Source organism: Notamacropus eugenii, chromosome 5, assembly GCF_028372415.1.
Source record: "Notamacropus eugenii isolate mMacEug1 chromosome 5, mMacEug1.pri_v2, whole genome shotgun sequence".
Taxonomy (NCBI): Eukaryota; Metazoa; Chordata; class Mammalia; order Diprotodontia; family Macropodidae; genus Notamacropus; species Notamacropus eugenii.
The window spans coordinates 46,479,924-46,507,642 of NC_092876.1; the positions used below are offsets into that span (position 1 = coordinate 46,479,924).

Consider the following 27,719-nt stretch of genomic DNA (forward strand, 5'->3'; position numbering starts at 1 on the left):
GGGAGGGCGGAGGCGCGCGGGGGCCAAGCATCGGCGGCGGCGGCGGCGGCGGCGGCGGCGGCGACGGCGACGGCGACGGCCGGGCGGGTGAGTGAGCGAGCGTCTCCGCGGGAGGGCCGGGGTCCGGAGGAGACGGGGTCGCGGTTCGGTCACGCCCCCCCAAGCGCTTCGCTCCCCCCTGAAAGCGCCTCGGGCGGGGAGCGGGGCAGGGAACCCCCTGGAGGCGGGGAGGGGGGCCGGGTTACGTAACCGCCCCCGGAGCCCGGCGGGAAACTAGTTGCCCTTGAACTTGGGGTGGAGGGGACGCGGGCTGCCCGGGTCCGAGGCGGGGAGCCCCCCGGGGCGGGGCGGGTCGTGCCCTTCCCGGGGGCCGGGCAGCTTCTGCATCCAGCCTTCCCAGGTGTGGCCGCGGCCGTCACCTGGCCGCGTCTCGGGCCACTTTGTACCTGGAAACTGCCTTCCGTCTTAACTTGCGGACCCCTGTTGGGGAGGTCCGACGATGGCCGTCGGCAGCCGCAGCCGGCATTTATTAAGCGCCTTTTGTGCGCTAGACAGCCCCTGCCCTCCAGGAGTCAGCCGCTGATGAGTGCCTGCTGTATACCAGGGATGCAGGGAAAGGCAATGGACAGCTCCTCCCCTCCAGGAGCCAGGCTTTGAGCGTTAATGAGTGCCTGCTGTATACCAGGGATGCAGGGAAAGGCAATGGACAGCTCCTCCCCTCCAGGAGCCAGGCTTTGAGCGTTAATGAGTGCCTGCTGTATACCAGGGATGCAGGGAAAGGCAATGGACAGCTCCTCCCCTCCAGGAGCCAGGCTTTGAGCGTTAATGAGTGCCTGCTGTATACCAGGGATGCAGGGAAAGGCAATGGACAGCTCCTCCCCTCCAGGAGCCAGGCTTTGAGCGTTAATGAGTGCCTGCTGTATACCAGGGATGCAGGGAAAGGCAATGGACAGCTCCTCCCCTCCAGGAGCCAGGCTTTGAGCGTTAATGAGTGCCTGCTGTATACCAGGGATGCAGGGAAAGGCAATGGACAGCTCCTCCCCTCCAGGAGCCAGGCTTTGAGCGTTAATGAGTGCCTGCTGTATACCAGGGATGCAGGGAAAGGCAATGGACAGCTCCTCCCCTCCAGGAGCCAGGCTTTGAGCGTTAATGAGTGCCTGCTGTGTGCCAGGGATACAGAGAAAGGCAGCAGACAGCCCCTGCCCTCCAGGAGTCAGCCACTAATGAGTGCCTGCTGTATACCAGGGATGCAGGGAAAGGCAATGGACAGCTCCTCCCCTCCAGGAGCCAGGCTTTGAGCGTTAATGAGTGCCTGCTGTGTGCCAGGGATACAGAGAAAGGCAATAGACAGCCCCTGCCCTCCAGGAGTCAGCCACTAATGAGTGCCTGCTGTATACCAGGGATACAGAGAAAGGCAATGGACAGCTCCTCCCCTCCAGGAGTCAGCCACTAATGAGTGCCTGCTGTATACCAGGGATGCAGGGAAAGGCAATGGACAGCTCCTCCCCTCCAGGAGCCAGGCTTTGAGCGTTAATGAGTGCCTGCTGTATACCAGGGATGCAGGGAAAGGCAATGGACAGCTCCTCCCCTCCAGGAGCCAGGCTTTGAGCGTTAATGAGTGCCTGCTGTATACCAGGGATGCAGAGAAAGGCAATGGACAGCTCCTCCCCTCCAGGAGCCAGGCTTTGAGCGTTAATGAGTGCCTGCTGTGTGCCAGGGATACAGAGAAAGGCAACAGACAGCCCCTGCCCTCCAGGAGTCAGCCACTAATGAGTGCCTGCTGTATACCAGGGATACAGAGAAAGGCAACAGACAGCCCCTGCCCTCCAGGAGTCAGCCACTAATGAGTGCCTGCTGTATACCAGGGATACAGAGAAAGGCAATAGACAGCCCCTGCCCTCCAGGAGTCAGCCACTAATGAGTGCCTGCTGTATACCAGGGATACAGAGAAAGGCAACAGACAGCCCCTACTCTCCAGGAGTCAGCCACTAATGAGTGCCTGCTGTATACCAGGGATACAGAGAAAGGCAATAGACTGTTCCCTCCAGGAGCCAGGCTTTGAGCATTAATGAGTGCCTGCTGTGTGCCAGGGATACAAGGAAAGGCAACAGACAGCCCCTGCCCTCCAGAAGCCAGCCACTTAATGAGTGCTTACTGTATACCATTGATACAGAGAAAGGCAATAGACAGTTCCTCCCCTCCAGGAGCCAGGCTTTGAGCATTAATGAGTGCCTGCTGTATGCCAGGGATGCAGAGAAAGGCAGTGGACAGCCCCTGCCCTCCAGAAGCCAGCCATTTAATGAGTGCTTGCTGTATACCAGGGATACAAAGAAAGGCAATAGACAGTTCCTCCCCTCCAGGAGCCAGGCTTTGAGGCTTTATTTCACAAGCTCCCAGGCTAATGCAGGGAGGCATGTCCCCATGACTAAGTACATACACCACATAGACAGTGTAAATGGGAGGTGATTTCAGAAGCAAGGTATGGGGAGAGGAGGACCAGGAAAGGTTTCACAGGGGGAGATGAGGAGAGGATGTCCTGTGAGAAGCAAAGATAGAGCCTAATGGACTTGGAGACAGGAAGATCTGGTTTCAGATCGCAGTCACTTAACTGCTCTGTACTTTCCTTATCTTGAAACCAAGATCTCTGTTGCTGTTCAGTCTCGTCTGACCGTTGGTGATCCCGTGGACCATAGCACGCCAGTGCTGTTCCTGGGGTTTTCTTGGCAAAGATATTGGAGTATTTTGCCATTTCCTTTTCCAGTGGATTAAGGCAAACAGGCAAAAAGTGACTTGTCCAGAGTGACACAGCTAGTAAGTGCCTGAGACTGAATTTGAACTCAGGTCTTCTTGACTCCAGGGCCAGCAATCTATCCACTGAGCCACTTTGATGATCTGGAGGATGGATGCAAGAGATGTTATAGAGTAAGAGTTGGCAGATAATTGGATATGGGAATTGAGAAAGAAAAGACAAGCTTGACTCCACATTGAAAATCTGGGTTACTAGAAGAATCACAGGGCCTGAGCGGCAACAGGAGAGTTTAGAGGAGGGTTGGATGGGAGCAGTGTCCTATGGGAAGGCTTTCCTGATTGTCCTATCCGCTGGCAACCTGGAGTAGGGGACAGAGAACTGCTGGAGCTAGGTGCCCACGTTTCAAGTCACACTTGGAACACTGACTCCCTGTGTGACCTTTGAACCTCTGTGGGTCTCCGTTTCCATGCTGTTGTGGGTACACTTGTATCCCATCATTTAGCACCATGTCTGGTATAGAGGAAGTACTTAATAGATACTGTTATTATTCATTCATAAGATGAATGACTTGTACTAGATGACTTCGGGGGTCCCCTTCAGCTCTAGATCTTTGATCCTATAATTCTAAGATCTGGGTTCAAATCCTGCCTATAATACACAGTAGTTGTGTGTCACCTAGTGTGTGGGGCAGCCAAGCACCGGCCCTGGAGCCAGGAACACTCATCTTCCTGAGTTCAAATCTGGCTCAGACAGTTACTAGCTGTGTGATCCTGGACAAGTTACTTAATGCTCTTTGCCTCAGTTTCCTTATCTGTAAAACGAGCTGGAGAAGGAAATGGCATAGCACTCCAATATTTCTGCTGAGAAAACCCCAAGTTGGGTCACCAAGAATCAGAGAGAACTGAAACCACTCAATAACAACAGGTGTGTGTGACCTGCTGACAAGGCACTTAACCTGGCAATGCCCCCAGGCAACTCTCTTGACCACTGACCAAATACTAGATGTATACCTTCTAGCATTGCCTCCGCTACTGAAATCACAAATATTCAGTCCAGTCTCACCATTTGATAGATGAGGAAATTAATGCCCCAAGAGATGCAGCCACTTTCCCAAGGTCGTCTAGCTAGTAAAGAGAAGTCTGGGATTCAAACTCAGGTCTTGGGACAAAATCTAGTATTCTTTCCATTGTACCAGAATGTCTTCTTCCATTAGTAGTCAGGGTTTGGACCCAGGATATCTGGCCCCAAATTCCATGCTTGTTCCACTACCAATCCCACAAAGCCATTGTCCACTAAGCACCTGCTGTGGCACTGTGCCAGAAGCTGGGGATACAAAGACAAAACAGAAAAATAAGCCTTGCCTTCAAGGGTGTGTGTTGCGCCATCGTAATTCCATGTGGACAGGTTAAGTATTTGGGATCTGACCCTGTGATGTCACTGGCTCCAAGATCTCATGATCCTACAAAGCTGAATGCTTATCTGTGTCTCTGAGAGGAGCCACTGACATTTTCATCTTGGTTTCAGGTATTAAATGCATGTTTTACTTTTCAACTTTTCTTTGATTTTCTTTTTCAGATTGAAGTCATTACACTTTAATAGAACGTTAAGACATTGAATTTCCTTATTATGGAAAATAGTGAGTCTAGAAAAAATTTCCCCCAGTGAATGGCAAACAGTTAATTTACTCATGTCACATTTCACCAATCAACTGTGACAGAAAATTTTGCGTTAGGTGATGGCTTGGACCAAAATGACAACTGGATCATCATCATTGCTGATTCCAAAATAGAGAACACATTGACCTAGAGCCATTGGTATTTAGAAGCCAGAAAAGAACATCCATCGTAAAGGCCTTGAAATGCAGAGCAGTAAGTCTGATGGCAATGACTCCAGTGGAAATGAATTTAATGGACCAGAGTCCAGTGGGACAGATTCCCTTGATAAAGAATCCAATGAGATATGGAAAGAAGGCTTCAAACGGCAAGGCAAAGCTGGTGCCAACAGCAACAGGTGAGTTCACTTTTATTTTGACCAGTTTTCATTCCTCATCCAAGAGGAAGGAGTAAAAGAGATCAAATTTTTATTGGTGGAAAAGAAAAACCTGGGTCTGAGATGGTCTCATGGGATATGAAGATCTGGGAAAATTAAGCTAATGAGGAGTACATATAAAAAGTCAATAGTAGGAAATGGAGGCCTGTGATCCGTGGCATAATACTGGAAGCCAGGAGGAAGGGGAAAGGAAAAGAAAGCCATCAGTGACAAACCGCCATTCATCAAGGAAAAGAAACATTTCATAAAGATGGGCTTTGCCTGCTGTTGTCTTTCAGTGAGCAGCAAGATCGAAACAAGACTTCTGAAGAACTCATGATGGTGGTCCGAGAAATGAAAAGGCATTTCCCCTCTGAGCGAAGTCACAAACCGAGTACTCTGGAGGCCCTCAACTACGCCCTTCGCTGCGTGCACAGTGTTCAAGGTAGAGCTGACTCAAGGTCAAAGGGAATAGTTAGGCCAGCTCGTCCTAAGTCCCAGCTCCACCAGAGTTGTTGCCATGGGTTCAGAACATACAGAATGAGCCAGATGCATTGATTTCATTAAGCACGTTAGATGAGTAAGATCATGATTAATATAAAATATTCTGTTTGATAAAAGAAGAGGGTTTTTTTTAGTGATACTTTATTTTAGAAATATTGATTTTTAATTTATATTTGATCAAGTATAAAATCTTCTTTTAAAGTAGAACTGCAGTTAATTAGTAATCTTATAAAAAATAAGCTGCCAGTATCACGCTTTCTTATTTTCTGTCTTAATTTTTTTCTCAGAACGTTCTTAAGGTACACTCCCTAGTGTATAACTGTAAGTTTTGCATATTTACAGATACTGTATGCTATCTGATTCCAGCAGTAAAAAATGATAAATTTCTCTTTTAGCAATGTACATTGCCAGCTTTCTTTTTTGGGAAATTTGCAGGGTTACTACCTAAATGTGTTTGTGGCATGTTCTTTGTATGATCTAGAAAGTTTTCATGAGGAAATATTTCTGTTGAAGGAACCCTCAAAGTTTCGGTTTCTGCATTTGTTTTAAATACATACTATCACTGGGTTTATAGGTTTCTCATACATAAATCACTGTATAAAGCAAATTTATTATGTAATAGGATGGTCTCATTACAACCACAAGCCATTAATTTCTTAAAAAAAGAAAATGCAGCTCAAAGAATCAGTTGTAGAAACATAGTCTTCATCATACCACTTACATTTCTCTGTTGTTCTCAGCCAACAATGAGTTTTTCGAGATTCTCAGACCAAATGGAGCACACCAAGCAGATGTGACTAAGTACAGCCTCGAGGAGCTGGCTACCATAGCTTCAGAACACACATCAAAAAACACAGTAAGTGGTCCAGAATCTGCCCCATCCCTCTTTGCAGCCCTCCCAGGACTTAATCTACAAGTAGGTTTTTATAGTAGAATAAACTGTTTATGTTTAAAAATTGTAACCTGAGGTAGATAAAGAGAGAAAGTCCAGGTAGAGGGATTTCTGCCATTGCCCTCAGAGAGAGTCTTGCACACAGAGCATCTTGCAGTGAGCAGTTTGTTTTGGTTACAGTGTTGTTCATATGTCCATAGCATTTATGCCCAAGTTCATCCTAAAGTGAAATGGAGAACAATCATTCCAAGCAGGTGCCATTGTCTTCATTTTACAGATGGATTTTATGCCATGGTTACTGTTGTTTTCTTTTGTCAGTCTTAGTTACCTTACTCCTCAGGCTTTTACAAACTAGATTTCTAGAACTGTTGAGTTGATAGCTGTTGCTGTGTACTCAGAGACAACAGATGAGACTCTTTCTTTATTGAGAATCTCTTCACATTAAACAGAAACTTGAGCTTCCCCTTACCTTGTACATTGTTTGATATTCTGGAAATCAGTGAACACTGCCATAGTGTTTTGAAATTATAGCCCAGTTTCAGCTTTAAATAAAGGTAAGGATTTCATGCTACCCTCTTAATATAGCAGAGGTCCTTCAACAAGCATTTATGGAGTACCCGATATGTGCACTTTAAACAGGGTGTTCTAAGAATATAAATAGTGGCTGGGGAGGCAAGCACATGTGAGGCAGCTGAGGGATGTAACAGTGAAAGATGGGAATCTCGGCCAAACTCTGTGAGGAGGGAAGAGAACAAGAGCACAGAGATGCCCAGATGTGGAGGCTCATCAGGAGCAGCTGCTTGGCCCTCTGAGCCAAATGTCAAAGTGTAAGTAGAGAGAAGACTGGCCCAGCACATATAGGAGCTGGATGTGAACACAAGAGAGACAAATTACTTTAAAACTTAAATATATTGTTTGACTGGTATCATGCGGTAGATAGAGAGCCAACCCTTGTTTAGGTCTGGGACGGAACCTGGCCTGCCTCTGACACATACATTGTGACCATGGGCAAGTCTTCCCCTTTCAGTTGCCCAAAGGAACTCTTCAGGAGAGCAGCTTTTGGGCGAGTTACTGATACGCATTTTAGCGTCTGAATATTGAGTCCCTGCACCATTGAAGTCATAGGTCCATACAAACAAAAAAAAGATGGTTTGCCATGGGGAGTGAGATGTCAGGCAACCCAAATGTTATAGTGCTGTTTTAGAATTTTCTAAAATTAAGTTTTTAGCTGTTTGTCATAAGTTGTAAAAGAAAATTACCCTATGATGACTATTGCTTGTAAAGGTTAAATGTTTGTACTTTTAAAATGTCTTTGTTAGGATACCTTTGTGGCGGTTTTTTCATTTCTGTCGGGAAAGTTGGTACATGTTTCGGAGCAAGCTACTCTTATTCTAAACTGCAAGAAGAATTCCCTGGCATCCTCTCCATTTGTCGAGCTGCTTGCCCCTCAAGATGTGAGGGTGTTCTATGCAAACACGGCCCAGGCCCATCTTCCATTCTGGAATGTCAGCACCCAAACAGGTGACAAGAGTGGGGCTCTTGATTCCAATGAAAAAGAATTTATTTGTCTTTAATTCATTTAGAACTAAACATATTTAGCAGAAAATGCAACATAGTAAGACGAGCAATACCCAGGCATGAGAACCTGAGGTGCTGGAAGGAGCAAGTATTTTAAACAATTAATTTTTAAATGTGGTAAAAATCTGATAGTAAATTTGTTCTGATTGTTGTTAGATTAATTTTGCTTTGTATACATACGTATATGTGTATATTCATACATATCCCTGCACACACACATAAATGTGAACTTACAGCGGCATACATGTTGTAAATATAACTGACATAAATTTTGGCCCTCATACATCTAGGCTAGTACAGTTGGAATATTTTTCTGCTGTTTTGTCTACAGTTCTATTCAAATAGGTTTTAAATTCCACATAAATTCTGATTGAACACAATGTGAAATCTTTTTCTTTTCTTTCTTGTCCCTAAACTTCTAAGAACTATCTGATTTTTTTTAAGCCTGTACCCATTTTCTTGTTTTAGAAATCCCTACCTGGAAAGTTCCTTTTGGCCTTTTTTCATGCCTTTAATATTAATAATTGCTTAATCCTTTTGCGTTGTCGTCTCAAAAGGTGTTTTTTCCTGTTGTGTTTGTAAAGGGTTTCTCTTCCTGAGTACCTGGGGGGTTCGTTGTCTTCTCTTTCTCCCCAAGTTCTTGTTTCCTTCTTTTTCAGCAATACTGTGGCCTTCCTTGGGCCAGTGGATGGTGTTGGACACTTGCTCTTCCAATTATAGACATTTGCAACCATTCCTTTTTCTAATATTAGATCACTGTTTGAAAGTTGTCCTTTTCTTTATAACCTAAGACTCTTCTTCTTCTGAGCTCCTCCCATCATTCTAAAGTGTTCCTGTGAAATCTTTACTCTTTTCCTGCATTCTTGTTTTAATCATTCTTTTCAAAATCAGTAATTTTCTGGTGTCCTTGCAGTTGATTATAAAAGCTTCTTGAGGACAGAAACTGTTATTCTTTGTTTGTCTTGGTGTCCAGCATGATACATTTCATAGGGGTGCTTTGTATGTGCTTGAATTAAGATTCAAGAATCTATAATTTTCATGTTCTTTCTCAAGTCTGTTTCTCTTCTACATCTGTTCCTCAGTGATCTGCCCCAGTTTTTCCTTTCTTTACCATTTATTACTCCTTTGTCTCATGGAATTTAATCCTTAAGGCTCTGATGGGCTGAAAGTCTATGCCTTATATCATCATCCCACTTGAGTCTCTGCTCTGGAGAACTTCTGTGTACTTCCCTTAGGCATGTTTGTGTAATTTTCTTCCTTTACTCTGCATGACTTCTAGACTTTGACCTTGTTTCCTGGCCTAAAAAGTGAATTGATGGAGTGAGGTCCTTATGTTTACCACCAGCCTTGATGTACAACCATTCTTCTTTCATTGGACTTCCATTCCCTTGTTCAAGTTTGAAGGAATAACTGCAAATTCGGGTATTTGGGGACTTGGGGAACAAGTCCACGCCTTTTAGTCATTTTCGTGATTTCATAAAAGTATAAATTTTATAGAGGAAAAAATCAAGAGCCCCTAGGATATTATCAGTATGACTGTATTAAAGTTTTGGATTTGAAATCCCAGTCTGAGTCACACTTGCCTTTCAAAGCCCGGCTCCATTGCTTATGATCTGTGTGATACTGGGATCAGCTATACCTCCCTCCCCAGATCTGTACAATGAAGCTTTTGGCTGAGGGATCTCAAGGGTCCCTTCTGCTGTAGAACTCTGTGATATTTTGAAGCAGTCCTCTACTTAGAAAAATTTATTCTGTAGTGGAGTGCCTTTATAGCTCTAGTATTGGGAAATAAGATTTGTTTTCTGTTCTGTGTTATGTATCCTGTAGTGATTCTGGGGCCAATTTGGCATATTCATCAATCTGTATCATAATAGAGTATCGATGCTCATTTTTAGTGATATTTATATAATAGTGTGGTCCAGTGATCTCAGATCTCCTAATCTTGATTGTAGATAATAAACACATTTATGTTTACATAAATAAACTTGAACTCGATAAATATGTACCATTTTTAATTTAACAGGACTTTGACATTAAGTCAGACCAATGGTCATTCAGAGGCACCATATGGTATTTTATGTAGCTGTTCTCTGTAACATTGCCTCGAAAAAGTTTGAGGTTGTATCACAGATGTGCTTGGTTTTTCTTGAATACCTTTTTATGGATTGATGATCAAAGACCTTCTTGAAACCTCTTTATCTTCTGATTCTTCAAGCTCTTTATGTCCCTTAGCCATGCCACTCTTGTAACATAGTTCTTCCTTTTGTTGTCCTTCCACTGTCTCATTCTGATTTTAAGGAATGGCTACAAATTCTAATGTTCTGGGATCTGTGATTAACTCTGAATATGCTCATTGGGAGTGCTCATAATTTTTAAAGTTTTGGTCACATCTCCCTCCCTGCCCCTTTGCCTTTCCAAACTAAAGGCCTGACTTTTTTGCCTTTCATTATTCAGAATTCTCTGTTTCCTTGAATTCTTGATTTCCATTTCTCTAGATCTCTGCCAGATCTTCCCTTTGCTTGAAGTGCAGTGAGTAGAACAGCAGACACTGCTCCGATATCATTCATGTACAAGCTGCTGTGTGAAGCCATCACTGCCTAATTAAGTGCAGTTGTTGATACTTTATGGAAGTTTTTCTAAGAGATGATTAGACCCCACTATGGGAGAAGGGTGCGTGTGTGTATCACATATCTCATATGGAACAATGTAACATACAGATCTATCTGAAGGATGGGCACACTTTTCTGAAAGTCATTTTGTTTTCTTGACTGACAGTAAAGGAGCAAGACCATAGCATTGATGGGGTGAGGAGAAGGAAGAACTTTTATGCCATTCCTGTTTGAGGGGGTCATTTACAATCTGTTTGTGTTTGTTTCTGGTAGCCTCCCAATATGAATATTCTCAAGTGAAGCCCTTTTTCTGCAGGATCAGGTAAGTGTAGCAGCCTTGGGTAGACCCCTCCCACACAGACTCCCTTTGGGAGGTGGGTGAGGGGAGGAGATTCATGGAGAAAGAAGTTTAAGACGAGATGTTGGCCTTGGAGAGCAAGAGGAATTAGGGAGTAGGAGAAGAAAAACAATGGCCAATTAAGGATTCATTTTTTAATGTGGTGGCAAAATGCTTGTGAGCATAAAGTGCCAAGTGTGTGAAATCCTGAAGGTAGGCTGAGGCCCACGGTAGGTTCTTAGCAACAGCAGCAGCCCCAGGGGTGAGAAGGAGCAAAAGCAGTAGTTTGGATGCTAAAGAGAAGGAGAGGTAAAATGAGGCAGTTCTGTTACGGTAGTGGGATCTATGGTGGTTCTGCCTGTCTCGCCATCATAGAGCGATTGAGTGGCAGAAGGGGTAGTGTGGAGTAGTGGGCAGAGCACCTGGAGCCCCAAGGACCAGGCTTCGCTCCAGCCTCAGACACTTCACTAGTACCTTCAGCACTAGCTTCCTCAGTTTCCTGATCTTTCAAATCTGGAGGGTGGACTGGAGGACGTCTAAGATCCTTTGCAGTTCACATTCTGGGATGGCAGAGGAGATCACATCTGGGCATGGCCACAAGCACATTTTTCTGCTTTTGAAAAGAAGCATGTCTATACCTCTCTTGTTCAGAGAAGTCACTGAGAAAAGTTTGAATATTTTGCCCAAACATTCTAAATGACACCATCAATTAGTTAATCATGTAAAATTTCCTCAGGGGAGGTAAAGACCGAGAACAAGAGGCCCATTATTATCCATTCCGGATCACCCCCTATGTGATCAACGTATACAGTTCTGCTGATGCAGAGGCCGAACCGTGCTGCCTCACTGTGGTCGAGAAGATCCACTCTGGTTATGAAGGCAAGTCAATGCTTTGTTCATTCAGCTTGTAGAGATAGCAGCCCATTAGGCAGCGGGTATAGAGTGTGTGTGTGTGTGTGTGTGTGTGTGTGTGTGTGTGTGTGTGTGTGTGTGTGTGTGTGATGTGTGTGGTGTGATGTATACTGTGCCTGTATCATGAGTGTAGGCCCTCATCCCTAGAATCAGTCTCTTGGAGAGAAAAGAGGAGTGGCCTGGGCCAGCCCACAGTCTCACTTTCCTGGAATCTGCCCAGGTCTTGCCCATGCCTACCTCTGTGGCATGTCCTCTAATCTTTAGTCATTTCCTTTGAGGGTCAGTGTAGTAGAAAGATCCAGGAGTAGCATTTGACTTAGACTCAGAGCTGTACTCCTGTCTCTGTTTGGGGAATGGGAGGAGGGAGAGGGATGGATCATTCTGGAAGATATTTAATTGTTCAGTTCCCTCATGCAAAATGATGTCGGTAGGGAATTGTACTTCACAGGGGAGTTCTTGTCAAATGAAATCCTTCATCTGGCACTAATTAAGGGCCTGCAATGTGCTGGGCTTTGTGCTAGTTTTGGAGGATCCCAAAGAAAAACCATTGTCTGCCCTTCAAGAGCTCATATTCTATTGTGAGGGTTAAGTTCATCAGGATGTTGGTCACTATGATCTAACAGTTTGGGGATTGAGGGATGTGTATGAAATAGCATTTGGGTACAAGAGCAGAAAAATAGCATGACATTCACCCTCCCATATCGCACTTTTTCCCTCTCTCTCCCCTACATTTTGGCTTCAGTAAAACCTAGTATGACCTATACTTGCATACTTACCGCCCAAGTATATATGTGGCACACACACCCACATTTTTTCCCCTTTCAAAGTGATTTTATATTAAGGGGGAGCCTACATCTGGGGACAGTAATTACATACAGGGCATCTAATGAAGACTCCAGCATGAATACCAGGGTATCCAGGTTGCCTGCTGAGATTCCCCAGAGGCAGATCACAGAATGTGTGGAGGGGAATGTTTTGTTAACTTTTAAAGTACTTAGAAGATCTCTGATTACAGAATAAGTTATTTTTTAGCGACAAAGCTATATGTCTAAAGCCACATAATAAGTATCTATTGTTTAACATTATCAATTTAATTCACACAACTCAGGAAATGCAAATATAGGAAAAAGCTTTTTGTAGTATTATCAAATTCTTGTTATTATGCATTTCAGAAGATTGTTCTTTGTTTTTTAGAAATTTTTTATTTCTTTAAATTTTTCCTTTTTCTCCAATGATCTTTAGATACCTTTTCACATCTCTACAATTCTTAAATATCACTGTACTTTTTATATCTAAAATTTGAATTTAAGTTGCTTTTTATATCTGTTTATATACTTTGTGCATGGAAGACAGAGTCTGTACCTGGCCATCCCCCCCACCATTTCAAAATCATGTAGATTAAAATATCGATGGATCTTAGTGAAAATTGTCAGCATGTAAAATCATATTTGCTGGTGTAATTTATGTCACTGATATTAGATATTGTGTTCTGTATGTGTGTTCTCAATGTTGAGATAGATGACAAAGTCACAAAATAGCATCCTATGTAGTTAATGAGAATTTATTGGCATTTTAAGCATCTCAAATGTGTGCTTTCCTAGCTCCCCGGATTCCCGTGAATAAAAGGATCTTTACAACAACCCATACCCCAGGGTGTGTGTTTCTTGAAGTGGATGAAAGGTGGGTACTTCTGTAAGAAGTGAGAAATGCATTTCTGAATATGGCTTCCTATTCATTACATGGAGATTTACATTGTTGGAGCACATGGCTTTACTGTGTCTTACATCTATCTTTTGTCTGATAGACTAGATCTTAGCATTTTAAAAAATTTTGTTCCAGTGACTGTCTTAGCTAAAAATGCTTCGTCTTTTCCCCTTTACAAAGAGCCTCCCCTGTATGTCTTACTTGATCTAGACAGTAGCCACATCAGGTAGGCAGAGCAGACATTACCTCCTTTGCAAATGAGAAAACCAAGTCTGGTAAGGAAGAGAGATTAGCTCAAAGCAGGGTATTTGGATGAGGCTCCAGCTTGTCCCATTTGGACCGCACCTTACAACCACTCAGTCAGGATGGTGGGTGAGTATGATGGACCTGAAGAGGCCTTCACATCTGAAGGAGAAGCTGAAACTGGATCCAAGACTTGGGCTTTGTTTGTTTACCATATAACATAGCCCCCATCACAGGAATAACAAGATACCTTCTTCACATGGCAGTGGGATCTGCTGGGTGGGGCAGGAACAGTGTAACTGCAGAAACTGGTTGTGTTGTAAACTCATTCTCATTTTATAGCTAGAGGAAACCTCTGTACAGTTAGCTTTTACAAAACCTTCCTCAGGTTCCCTTAGAGTCCCAGATCTTGGTCATTGTCCTAGAGCTTTGTGTGCTAATTTTGCTACTGGAGATTACCTTCGTGGGGGAAATACTGGAAATTAGATTTTGTTGGAAAGGTTTACAAATCTTAGATTTCACAAAACTTATCATTTTTGGATTTTTCCTCTGTGGGCTTTATGTCAATCCCAGAGCTGTGCCTTTGTTGGGCTACCTCCCTCAGGACCTGATTGGAACCTCCGTCTTAATGTACCTGCATCCAGATGACCGTCCTCTGATGTTTGCTGTGCACCAAAAAAGTAAGTGAATGTTTCTGTACAGGGCCAAGGCTTTCTCATGTACGTTCTACATCATTTACTATTTTCATTATCCCAGCTCCGAATTCTGATCATTGTACTTTGGCTTTCAACCTGATGAGCAACGTACTGAATTCCAACTGTCCGGCAATTGGAGCCTGCTGCTTATTTTTAAAGTGTTTATTGCTCTCTTGTCTTTATATCATCTTCCTTTCCCATTGTATCCCCTCCTCTTCCCTTTCTAGAGAGTCATCCTTTATAACAAAGGAGAAAGAAATTCAACAAAATTAACCCCAATATAAAAAAAGACTGAAGCTGCATGCAGCGCTTCACACCTCTGACCCCTGGGAGGGAAAGGAGGTGGTGGGAGCCTCCTCCTGTCTCTCCATGTATCTGCACAGCGTCAGTGGCATGGTGGTGGTTCTTCTCATTGACATCATTCTAGTGATCTATCTGGTGGTTACCTTGATCTGCTCCTTCACTTGGCACCAGTTTCTCTAGGTCTTCCCAAGCATCCTCAGGGCCATCCGCTGTGCTGTGTTTTATTCTTCCTCTACATTCATACACCACAGTTTGTGCAGCTTACCCTCACGCCCTGGTTGGTTAGCTGTTCCCTGTCCTTGACAACTACAGAGATCAGTGCAGTGAATGCATCGATCTCCTCGTGAGCGGTGGAACCCCTGGCTCAGCACACGGGGACTGATGAAACGCTTTCTTCACATCATTCCACATTGTTTTCCCAAACAGAGAGAGCAGTTGGCAGTTCCACCAGCCATGCTTTAGTTTGCCTGCCTTTGCACAGCCACACCAGCGCTGACGCTCCCGTCTTTTGTCTGCTTTGCTCATTTGCTGAGTGTGAGCGGTTACTCTGAGTTGTTTTTATTTGTGCGTTTCTTTATGATTAACAAATCATGGAACATTGTTTCATGGGGCTGTTTTCAGACCTTTGACCTTTTATTTTTGAGGGAATAGTTTTTGGTTTTATGTATTTTTCTACCTTGGATGGAAGCTCCTTAGCACATTTGATAGAAAGATTTTTTTCCCCCAGTCATTTCTTTCTTACATTAGTTGCAATAATTTTACCCATAGAAAAACTTGCCCTTCCTCTCCCCGGGGCCTGGGAAGACAGTTTGGTGGCATAGCAGGTCCTGGAGTCAGGAAGATCTGAGTTCAGGTCTGGCATGAGACCCTTGTGACTGTCTTAGTTTCTTCATCTGTAAAATGGAAATAAAAATAGCCCCGACCTCTCAGAGTTTTTGTGAGCTCAAATGAGATAATATTTGTAAAGTGTTTAGCTGGCACATATAAATGCGCTATATAAATGAATAGCTGTTATTATTATTTTCAGCTTCACAATCTAAATTACCAGTCTTATCTTTTGCAATCCTTTCTGTCCTTTGTTAGGTTACAGATTCACCCTTTAGCCATAGCTTGCAAAGGTATATGATTATTAATAATTATTATTTAATGCTGTGATTTTTGATATTTAAGTCATCTACCTATTTTGAATTTGTATGGTATGTGGTGCTAGATGTTGAACTAAGCATAATTTCTGCTAGACGGCTTTATAATTTTCCCAACAATTCTTATCCAGTTGAGAGCTCTTTCCTAGGTAAGTTACATTTTAGAGTTTATTGAACACTAGGGAATTTTTTAAGAGCAGCAATAAATAAACTTTATATAAGAGAAAGATTTTAAATCCTTTTTCATTATACTTTTGAAAGCACTTTACTAGAAAATCCAAGAAGGACATCAGCAGCTTCCGAATTGATACATAAATACTTTTTCTGGCCAAGTGTCTTTATGTCGTACTAATCATGCTTCCGTTTTGCTACATTTTGTAGTCTTGAAGTATGCAGGCCAAACTCCCTTTGAACATTCACCTGTTAGATTTTGCACTCAGAATGGAGATTATGTCATATTGGATTCCAGCTGGTCCAGCTTTGTGAACCCGTGGAGCCGGAAAGTTTCCTTCATCATTGGCCGACACAAAGTCCGGACGTAAGTCGGTGAAGATGCTGGAGTTTCTGAGTACTGTTTTCTTCACTAAGTTGTGTGCACGGCCAAAACTTTCCTCCTGGGGATTCTGATAGCATTCACTGAGGGCTCTCCAGTATTCATGGCCATTTGGGCTTCCAATCTGCTTTTGATAAATGAATCGTTCTGCTTCTAGGACCATGAGATTTTGCTCCTGAGTTCTCAGGACTAGTCCTTGTTCTTTGAATTTTCTGTGGCTCCAAACTAGAAATAGGAAGTGATTGTTCTTTCTCCTTTGAGAACCATAGTTTTCTTCATTATGGTGGAGTAGTGACTAACTGTAGAATAGTTGACTAATAATTTCTAATAGAAGTAAAACCATTACTTCTATTTTTAAAATATTTTAAAGCATTTACTTTAACATGGATGACTCAGAGGAGATGAAAGCATGATCTGTACTTCAGCTGTGTAACAGGTAACCAATTCTCATACCTTTCTCATAGCATTGGCAGTTAATTGGCCCAGCAGAGAGTGTGGACTGTGGAAGCAGGAAGACCCATCTTCCAGTCCTGCTTCAGTTACTCACAAGCTGCGTGTCCCTGAGAAAGTCGCTAAGCCTCTGTTAGTCTAAATTTCCTTGTCTGTAAAATGGAAATTCAGGGGCCTGCCTTTCTGGAGCATGAGCACTTTGTAAAATACATGCTGGCTATTGTTATTACTAAGAGAGCCCAAGGAACTCGTGCCCCTTGGACTCCTTTAGAAGTGCACCACTTGCTCCAGAAGGACCAAGGTCTGGTCCACAGGCTGGTCCTTTGAAGCCAAAACTCTGATTTTTAGGAAATAAATTTTGGGAGTAAGATCTTACAGCTTAGATTCCCATCGTCAGTCACTGAAATGAGAGAAAACTGCAGCTTCTCTTAGTATTTGTGGCCATATCCTCATGTGGAATTTGTGTTTTCTATTTTCTTTCTTGAAGTCAACAGAATCCTCTCTGGAAGAAGTGTATAGGTCATTTTTAAAGTAATCTGTTGTATAAAATGCATATATATGTATTTTTAAGTGAGTTTTCCATCCAGCTTGGCACATACTATCTTTCACTTGGCATTTCACAGGAGCCCATTAAATGAAGATGTTTTTGCTGCCAGAATCAAGAAGATGAGCAGTATTGATAAAGATATAATAGAATTACAAGATCAAATTTACAAACTTCTCTTACAGGTAAAATAAGATCTAAAAATGTACCCTCCTCCCAGTTTTGAGACAGGCTCTCCCCACATGCACAGGGTGACCCCATTGTGACTGCTGCAGGTACAGACACCATGGAGGCTGCTCTGCCTGCCCCTCCCCAGAAGGCCTTGTCACCCCCTGCTTCGAGACGCTCCCATAGTGACCCAAGGCAGACTGACATGCACGGTTCATCACAGCTCCAACTTCCTCTGTGCCACTGAGCTGCCCACCTTGCCTAAACGTGCAGTAAAGAGGTGGCCCTCCTCTGTTAGTCCCAGAAAAGCTTAGTGGCTCACTCTTTTTGTTGGGGTAGATAGTTCTTACCCTTGTTCTTGGTCACGGCAGGTGACCTCTTTATATTTATGAGAACTGATGATGTTCCAGCCTCATTGGGGGATATTGAGCTGTTGACCTTTCATTCTCTGTAGAATGAGATTTGGTTTCATTCTCTCTTTCTCAGACATACCAATGCATTCAATCTCTGGATTTTACTTAAGTATGTCTTAATGATTCCAAGAGAAAAAAATCCATTGGAAATATGGAATTCCACATTCTCCCTAGCCACTAGAGGTTGAAGGTAAAATTAGGCTGTGGAATGAATTATTAAAAGTGGCTATTTCTAGAATCATTTCTATACTTTCCTAAAATACAAAGTTATTTCTATAGGAATATTCTGGTGTCAATATTTATATAATGTGAGCCCTTGTGCCATCCCAGTGATTTTCAGACTTTCTCAGAGTCCTAGGGCTTCTGTGGATTTGGAAGCAGAAAGACTGACCTGTATTCAAATCCCAGCTTTGCCGCTTGTGTAACTTTGAACAGGTCTCTCGCCTTCTTGAGGCTCCAGTTTCCTTATTTGTTAAATAAAGGCATTAGACTGTATCACCTTTACAGCTCCTTGTAGCTTTGTACATTCTGTCTGAGATGCTTGAAAGTTTGCTCATTTTATGTTCTAATTTGTTCACTTCTCAAAGTAGTCCGAGGAGTCAAGAGCCTGTGTCATGAAAAGTTTTATACAACCGCAGTGTTTAGAAATCCCTCTTGGTCAACTCTCTGCTCTTAAATGGTTTGGCTGGGCAGTCTCATGAGCTTAAGGCTCTTATAAGGATTGCTCATTCGTCAAACAAGATGGCAGACTAGAACATGGCCCTAAGAACAATTCAACAGAAAGGCTTTCTTTTTTTTTTAATTTTTTTAAATCTTATTTATTTATTTGTAGTTTACAACATTCAGTTTCACAAGCTTTGAGTTCCAAATTTTCTCCCCTTTCCTGCTCCCCTCCCTACTCCACAAGATGGCATGCAATCTGATATAGGCTCTACATACATTCACATTAAACATATTTTCACATTAGTCATGTTAGAAAGGGGCTTTCTTGAAGAGGCCTAGAGGTTCTCTTGTCCTTACAGTTAACAAGTCAAAAGGACAGTCCCTAAAAGAGATACACCAGCATGTAACATAGCTGAGTCAAGGGCATAGAGGAGAACAAGACTTGAAACTCTGCTTTAGACAGACGGAAGGTGTGCTAAGAGCTGACAAGGGTGGTTGTATTCTTGGCTGTAACTTCTTCCTGAGCTCTTGGAAGTCCTGTCTTTGGTCCCCCGTGGTGTTCTGGGCCAGGTCTTGGCCTCCAGCTAGCAGGGTTGGAAGTGCCCCATGTTGTGTTCTGAACTTGGGAGGGAAGCTTAAAGGAGCCCTGTTTGCTGGGAGGTCCTCGGCCATGTCTTCTTGGGGCTCAGAGGCATTTGTTCTCACAGCCAGTTCACGTCAGTGGGTCCAGCGGCTATGGCAGCCTGGGAAGCAATGGGTCACAGGAACATTACGTTAGCATTGCGTCATCTAGCGAGTCCAGTGGAAACTGTGTGGAGGAAATACAGAAGGAGCCGGTAAGTTTCTTAGTTCAGTATCTTTATTTCAGTGCATTTTTCTTTTATACACTTAATTACCATGAACTGAACTGTCAGTTCTGAGCCCAGCACCTACTGAAATGGCCAGGTTAATTCAGAATAACAGCTAACATTTATCAAGTGCCTAACACCTGCCAGGTCTGTGCGGAGAGCTTTATGAATGTTATCTCATTGGATCCTTAAAACAGTTCTGGGAGGTGAGGACTATTATGACTCCTCTTTTACAGATGAGGAAAATGAGTCAGGCAAAGGAGAAGTGACTTATGCAGGGTCACCCAGCCAGTGTGAAGCTGAATTGGAACCCAGGTCTTCCTGACTCCAGGCCCTGCACTCTATGCCCTGTGGTACCCCCCTGGTGGCTAGTGACCTCATTGAGCAGAACTACACTTGAAAATGTCCCTGTAAAACCCAATACGGTACCAGTTTGACCTTCCACAGATGGGAATATTTGCAACTAGATTGTTCAGAACTGGCTTGGGTCAGTGTGACCCTGTGCTTGTGGGGTCATGAGTTGTAGACACGGCAGCCCAGGCAAGACAGTGTCCGATCTGGGAGCAGGAAGGCATGAGCTCAAAGCCAGCCTCAGACACTTAGTGGTGTGGGTGTGGCCTTGGGCATAGCACCTCACCTCTGCCTCAGTTTCCTCATTTGTAGAATGAGGATGCTGGACTCAGAACTTTCTAGTCCCAAATCAAGCTGTGACCCTATGACATTTTCTTCTGTCATATATTTTAATGGATTTTACTTTTGTTTCTCTTTCCCTCCTAAGATGACATTGCAGCAGGTCTGTGCCACTGTCAACAGAATCAAAAACCTGGGTCAGCAGCTGTATATTGAATCGAGGACCAAATTATCAAACCAACAGTTTGTAGGATCAGGTACAGAGCAACAAGGAGGTGAGTTAGCATCATTTCCCAGATTATTTTCATATGCCCTTCTGAATCTTCTAAAATAAGTGGCTAAAAGCTCTTGTCTATTTCTTTTCTCTTCTTTTTCTTTTGGTGAGGCAATTGGGGTTAAGTAACTTGCCCAGAGTCACACAGCTAGTAAGTGTCAAGTACCTGAGGCTTGATTTGAACTCAGGTCCTCTTGACCCGTGGGCAGGTGGTCTATTTCTTAATAATATTTCTTCTTAATCTTGTTAACTTAGTTAATTAACTAATTAACTTAATGCCAGTAATTAAACTAATGCCAAGGAATTCATAGAACATTTGGGACACTTTTTCTGATAATTTACCCACTATAAGCTGTGAAACCCAGTTTTGGACCCTGCTTCAGATAATAAGTGAAGAATACAATTTTAAAAAATGAATAAAGCTCTCCTTTCACACAAAGAATCTATATTATTACTGTCATTTGCATGGGAGCCCTGCCGTCTCTTGCATAGAAATGCATCATGTTGATAGTAGGTAAGGTAGATACTGCCTACATGGATCAGTTCTGGGAGGTTCCCCTCTTTTGAATGATTCTTGCAGCTCACTGGCACTGTAGAAGAAAACTTTAAAATATGGAGCTCCCTCTGCATGCTGTTTGTCCTCTCTGATTTTCATGGTCTTGTCTTCCCTTAACCCTCTGTTTGACCTAAGGGTTAACCGCTGGCTGTTGGGTTGTTCTTGTCTTTCTAAACATTAACTTTGGTATCTGTTTGTATGGTACATAAACTTTTATGTTAGAAATTGCAGGAGCACAGAGTCAATTCTTTTTTTCTGCCGTTAAAATAATAGCAAGAATTACCATAAAATGGTGCCCAAAGGTTGGTAAAGCCCTTTACACTCATTACCTCTTTTGAAGTGGTTCTGACCGCCCAGAGAGCAAGAGTAGCTCTTTCTTTATCAAGATCTGACATGGTCAAAAAGGGGCAGTGGATGGAGTGCTAGACCTGGATGCAGGAAGACTCCTCTTTTACTAGCTATGTGGTCCTGGGCAAGTGACTTCACGTTGTTTCCCTCAGCTTCTTCATATGTATAATGAGCTGGAGAAGGAAATGGCAAACCACTCCAGTATCTCTGCTGAGAAAGCTCCAAATGGGGTTTCAGAGAGTCTGACCAACATGGTTAAGAGGTGTTGCCTCTCTGACGAGTTCATAGTAATGTCACTACTTCCCCCAGAAGGACTGTTCTCTTGGTATATATTTGCATGAGCTGCTCAGCCCTCCATACTGAACCGTTTGTTTTCAGTGGTGAGTTTCTCGTTTTGTTTCTTAAAAGACTCAAGGGCATCACAATGGACAGAAAGTCTTTTGTATCTCTTGTCACTGCCTCTTAAGGCAGCCTGTGTCCAGCAGAAGTATCTCATGAGCTCTCTGGCCACATCCCATGGTGACGAGGCAAGGTCCTTCCCTGTAATCTCCCAGGCCTCATTGGCAATGAGGCATTTCTCAGTTGCAGCTCTTCTCTGGATCTGAGTTCCTGAGTTTTCCTCACTGTGCACGTGTTAGCATCCCTTCCTCAGCCTCACCTCTCACCTCTTGTCTTCACCACCCGGATGCATCTCTGCAGTCACCACTTGGCCTGACTCCTGTATTTCTCATGATAAACTTTCTCCTTACCTGCCACATTCAGCTTCTCTTTCCTCTTATTGGTCCAACCAACATTTCTTAAGTACTAATTATTAGCAGAGTGCTGCATTAGACTAGGGGTGAGGGAAGATTAGTTATGACACATTCCTTGCCCTCAGTCCAAGGGCTGCACTTGAGGACCTAGAGGGCCACATGTGCCCTTGAGGCCACAGGTTCCCTACCCCTGCCCTAAGGGAATATGTTGTTGAGCCCAGTTGATGTTGTCACATCTTCCTTTTTTTTTTTTTTTGCGAACTTCAAGCTAGCTCTTCTCTTTCTTAATAGTGTCATCCTCATTCCATGGTCTGTTAGTATCCTCATTGAGCTAGATAAACTCAGGGTACTGTCAGCCAGTCCAGCAGAGCCCCTCCCACTGTCTGAGCCAGGACGTGACGCCTCCTGTCATCCAGTTCAGCAAGACCATTGGACAAAGCAAAGGCTTCTGCCTTGATTATGCGATTGTTCTGTGAGCCATGTCCTCCTCCAGACCAATGTACACTAATGTAGGCTTTGAAAATTTCTTACTTTTCTTTTCCAGGCAACAAGAAGTCTTCTCATCCTTCATTTCAGGAGCTGAGAAATAGTAGTTTGGGCACCGATTCTTGTGATGACTTAAGAAAAGATCAGCATACTCCATCCTATCAGCAGATCAATTGTGTGGACAGCATTATCAGGTGTGGAAGAAAAGTAAAAGCAAGTGTCATTGTAGGCTTTATACATTCTAAATGCATTCCGCTTTAAATTTCATTATTGTTTATAAATCAGGTTATCCACTTTGAAGACTCCTCGATAAATGCCAGAGGAATCTAAAGTAGCCTAAGACAGATTCCACTTGATTTGTAATCTAGTTTGGGGAGATGAGACAAGCATGAAAAACTAAACTATCCAGAATTAAAGTGATTGGTCAAGGTCAATGATAAAAGGAATACAGTGAAGGAGCATTTGACGGTCATATCAGAATATCGAGATGTCTAGTTGTGTAGTGATTATTGTCCCGTTCTCTGAAGGGCTGGAGCCCATATTAGGTCAGTGCCAGTCGGGGAAGACAGTGAAAAACATGAGCCTTGCTCTGACTTGTAAAAAGGCAAGAGATGGGGAGACCTTTGTAGATGGGGTAGATGGGAGGCCAGTCAGTGCAGAAGGAGACTGGCAAGTGTGGTTGGGAGAGAGGGCGATTTATTCCAGAGTTGCAGACTTTCTATCTGGACAGGAGTGCACGAGGGTACTTTTGATCAGTGGACTCACTCAGTAGTCCTCTGCCACATCCTAGGTCATCTTTACCTGTCACCTTTTAGTATTTCTTTTACATTAGGAAAAGGTGCTTAAAGGTGGGTATCTCATAGACATTCTTCTTGGGAGGAGTATTAGCTGTACTGTTATGGAGAAACAGCTATCCAACTTAGAGCAGTGATTGATGATCTGCCCAGAAAGCATGTTTGTGTCTTATCCACAGGGTTCTGTGGTTTAGATTTGGAAGCATTACAGTGCTTGTATATGTGTGTGGGTGGTGCATACCTATACTTGCACATGGTAAGAGGATGTGTGTGACCTGCTTCTGGTGCAGGTATCTGGAGAGCTACAGCATCCCTGCCTTGAAGAGGAAGTATATCTCCTGCACCAATACAGCCTCCTCCTCCTCCTCTGAAGACCAGCACTTCGGTCAGAGGCCAGTCAGTGCCCAGGCACTAGATGGTAAATGGAAGCACCAGTGACAGTAAATGTGACTTGATTTAAAGGATTAATTCTCTTCAGTTTCCTTGTACATAAAATAATCCCAATTTCTCATAGCTTCTCTTATGCTGGGGAAGGTTTTTTGGTGGGGTTTTTTTTTCTAATATAAGTTAAGATTTCGATGTACATAGTACATTCTTATATAGGTAATGCAGCATAATGAATAAAGTGCTGGGCTTGGATTCAAGAAGAACTGAGTTTAAACCCTAACTAGGCTTTAGCCAGCTTTGTGACCCTGAACCTCAGGCAACTGCTTAGGATCTTCCTTAGGATTTAACTACTAAATCAGAAAGGAAGAAGAGTTTCCTCCACTGAAGAACTCGCAGATTCTTTGTAGTTCTTTGTATAGTAAATCCACTTTTTTTTCTTTTACTCACTTCTGAACCCCCTCACACTGGCTTATCATTTGTGCTAACTATACTCAGATCTACCTGTACTGCCCCAAACTCTTTGCTGACCTCCCATCTTGCATTTCCAGCTGCCTTTCAGACCTATCAAGTTGGATATCCAGTAGACATCTTAAACTCAGTGTGTCAAAACTGATTTTACTATGTTTCCGCAACACCCTCCCCCCTTCCCCATTACAGTAGGGGGCATCATCAGTCCTCCAGATTCCCAGCCAAGGAGTCATCCTGGGCTCGTCACTCTCACCTTCAATATTCAGGCTATTGCCAAGGCTGGCCACCTTTGCAGCATCTCACGACTGTGCCCCTTCCCATTACCTGACACTATGCCTGCTCTGGTACAGACCCTCATCACCTCACACCTGGATTATTGCAGCAACTTCTGGGAGAGTGGGGTGTCTCCCGGTCTCAAGTCTCTCCCCACTCCAGTCCATTCTCCATTCAGTCATCATTCAGTGATTTTCCTAAAGCACAGGTCTGACTCCATCATCCCCCTAACTCAGTAAACTCCCTTGGCTCCCTGTAACCTCCAGACTCAAATAAAGAATGCTCTCTTTGACATTCAAAGCCCTTCATAACCTACTACCCCCACCCTTTCCAGTCTTCTATATGTACTCTTTGATCCTGGGACACCGGTCTTCTGGCTGTTCTACCAATAGAATACTCCATCTCTAGGCCTTTGGCATTTTCTCTCTGTCTCCTTTGCCTCTGGCTTCCTCTACGTCCCAACTAGAATCCCCTCTTCTACAGGAAGTTTTTCCCAACTCCTCCTTTTTCTAGTGGCTTCCTCCTGTTTGTGCTTTATTGTGTGTTTGTCTTTCATTTTTGATGAGGATCTTGACATCAGGAAAAGATGATATGACTTGTAGTTGACTTTGATTTGAGTGAGGGAGGGCTGTGCAAGGTCACCAGGCTCAGTTTCTCCTGCAGAGCCTTCTGGGCCCAGTGGCCTGATATTCCTGAGGACTGGTTGAGGATGCAGTGGGAGAACCTGGCCCTTTTAATCTAAGACCTTATTAGGTTCTCACTTTGAGTGAGGTAATGCCCATTCACTGAATAGGCCTCTTTAAGAAATGAATCTAAGGATAGTCCCTTTACTTAGAAAGAAAAAAGAGAAGAAAAACTCAAGCTAGGAGGGAAAGACCCTCAGAGTTGCTATTCCAAAGAGAAGCAGCTATTGCTGACATTTCACTCAGAGCCAGGAGGGCCCAAAAATACATCTATTAAGTCGAGTTTGGGCAGGGATCCATTGTGGTCCAATCTATGAGCTTGGCATGAACTTGGTTTAAGGTTTTGTGACAGAGAGAAAGGAATAAAGAAACCTAGCCAGTAAACCCCAAGTTAACTGGGCGGTTCTGACCACCAAAATTTACCTTCCTTTGGAGAGGAGGAAGAAGGAGAGGATGAGCTGAGTTACCCAGCTAGCTGGGTCCCCATTCAGGCAGCTTGGTCTATTCATAGGTTGTGTTTGTTCTTTATTTACAAAGAGGACCATGATGTTACCGAAATGATAACATAATTTGCAGTTGACTTTTATTTCAGTGAGGGAGGACGTTTGGGTCCGGTGGCCAGATGATCATCAGAAAGGAAAGAAAGGAAGGAGGAGGAGAGGGAGGGAGGAAGAAAGGGCCAGTCTTCCTTTAGAATTGTAATAGGAATTTTAAATTTCCTTTTACTAGTCTTTGTTGCTGGAATTCAGGGCCACGTGTCTGGTTTAGGAGGTTATTTGGCTGGCTAAAGCCTGTCCCATGGAATGTTAATATTAATCAAGACCCCCAGACATTCCTAAAATAAGAAACCAAAAAGGAGGAAAAAGGAATTGATTATGAGTCAAGGCTTCCCAAAGTGATTTCATTTGCTTTCTTTCTTCCTGTATTTCTTTTCCTCCCTCCCCCTCTCTTTCTCTCTTTCCCTTCCTTCCTTCCTGTTTGTCCTGTATATAGCCTGTATGTACATGTTTGATTACTTGTTGTCTCCCCCATTGGGTTGTGATCTCAAGATGTGGGACTGTCTTTTACCTCTTCTTATATCTTCAGTGCTTAGTGCAGTGCCTGGCACATAGTAGGCCCTTAAATGTGTATTGATTGGTTGACTTTCTGACCTCATTCAACTGAAAGCATTTTTTCCAGAGTTAGCAGTGATCTCTTATTTGCTGGTCCAGTGGCCTTTGCTGTCTCTAACACTATTGACTGGCCTTTACCTGGCTCCTCTCCTGTCTCTTTTCATGACATCTCTCTTGATTCTCCTCCTAGCTATCTGACCATTTTTTCTCATCTCCAGATTTCACTCAGTCCTTATTCATGTCTTGCCCTCCAGCTGCAGATATACCCCAGTGTTCTTTCTGCCTCACACCCTGTTTTGTGACCCTAGTGGCTCCCATGTTTCAGATAAACTCCCTTTGTGCCCAGCTGTAACCTCTCTTCAGAGTGCCAGCCCCACATCAGCAATTCATGCTGCATGTCCCAAGTAGGATGTCTTAGAAGCATCTCAGAGTCAGCACATGCAGAACAGCTCAGCAGACTTCCCTGTGGTTGTCGTCAGTGGCATCAGCATCCTTCCAAGTCCCTTTCCCCCTGCCAGGCCCTTTCTCTAACATCTCCTGCACCATCTCCTTCTCTCCACTCACTACTACACAGATCGGGGAGGCTTCACATCCTGGAAATTCTCATTTCCATCAAGGCTCAGCTCCAGGACCACTTCCTGTGTGAGGCCTTTATGTGTTTCCTTCCCTTACCCCATTACTGCCTATGGAAGGTCTCCTCTTTGAGGGTCAGACCTGTTTCTTGTTCTTGTATCCTGGCAGGATGGTCATTCAGTACCAGCTGGTAGGTTGATTTGATTAAGATGTTACCCAGGAAAGGGGAGGATTGGTATTCCATTCACGAGTATTTCCTTGATCTTGCCAGCCACCCCCCAGATTCCAGTCCTGGCCACACCCGAAGGGACTGAGGACAATGGCACAACGCTGGCACTCTCCCCCAAAGCCATGAGCGTACTCTCTGCCACAAGCCAATGCAGCTACCGCAGCACCCTGGTGCACGTCCCCCACCCAGAATCAGGTATGGACTCCCATGGGGCTACCCCCACCACAAAGCTAGCCTTGCTGCCATCTTCCTTTGTTTTCTTCTTACAGCCCTCTGGATTATAAAGACCTTTTCCTGTCGTTGACTTTTAAGGGTTTTTAGGAAGCATGATTATTCATTTTAGTTGTAGTTTTTTGGTCCTTGTATTGATAGGGCTGGTTTGAGTTGCTTATGCCACTGACCTTTAAAGAAAAGGTCAAGTCAAACTCTTTAGCCAAGCAGCATAAAATGCATTTTATTTAGACGGTAGGATGTTGGTGGTCCTGTATAGAACAAATGAACATGTCACTCTTCCTTCGACAATAGAATTATTTATTTGGGGGACCAATTTTCTAAGTTGTCCTGCATGTCTTTTGGCTTTTTTTACTTTTCACTTTTGTTGGAGGATGGTCTGAGAAATGAAAAAAAAAAGGTTTGGTTGAGGAGGCTATTGAGGCTGATGGCTAAAATGAAATTTCTCAGTCCTCTGTAGATTTGGTTTTCTTGTGCCTGGCCCTGCTGGCATAGCATGCGTGTACTGCATCCTGGGCAACATCTGATAAGGGCAGAGAGGGGCAGGGATGTGAATAGATGGTTGCATTGCCCAGAGACACCCAGTCA

General features: G+C 43.6%; 1 protein-coding gene across 1 annotated transcript in view; it reads left to right on the forward strand.

The window, feature by feature from the left end:
• PER3 (period circadian regulator 3) overlaps window positions 1-27,719 on the forward strand; it is a 34,831-nt gene continuing 7,112 nt past the window's right edge. The window contains exons 1-16 of the mRNA XM_072608748.1: window positions 1-87; window positions 4,325-4,759; window positions 5,077-5,222; window positions 6,022-6,137; window positions 7,493-7,694; window positions 10,634-10,682; window positions 11,434-11,576; window positions 13,211-13,289; window positions 14,130-14,236; window positions 16,078-16,234; window positions 17,323-17,428; window positions 19,195-19,323; window positions 20,114-20,240; window positions 22,440-22,575; window positions 23,466-23,593; window positions 26,943-27,095. Coding sequence (XP_072464849.1) covers window positions 4,608-4,759; window positions 5,077-5,222; window positions 6,022-6,137; window positions 7,493-7,694; window positions 10,634-10,682; window positions 11,434-11,576; window positions 13,211-13,289; window positions 14,130-14,236; window positions 16,078-16,234; window positions 17,323-17,428; window positions 19,195-19,323; window positions 20,114-20,240; window positions 22,440-22,575; window positions 23,466-23,593; window positions 26,943-27,095 — 1,930 coding nt within the window. The 5' untranslated portion in view covers window positions 1-87; window positions 4,325-4,607. The remainder of the gene's footprint in view (window positions 88-4,324; window positions 4,760-5,076; window positions 5,223-6,021; window positions 6,138-7,492; window positions 7,695-10,633; window positions 10,683-11,433; window positions 11,577-13,210; window positions 13,290-14,129; window positions 14,237-16,077; window positions 16,235-17,322; window positions 17,429-19,194; window positions 19,324-20,113; window positions 20,241-22,439; window positions 22,576-23,465; window positions 23,594-26,942; window positions 27,096-27,719) is intronic.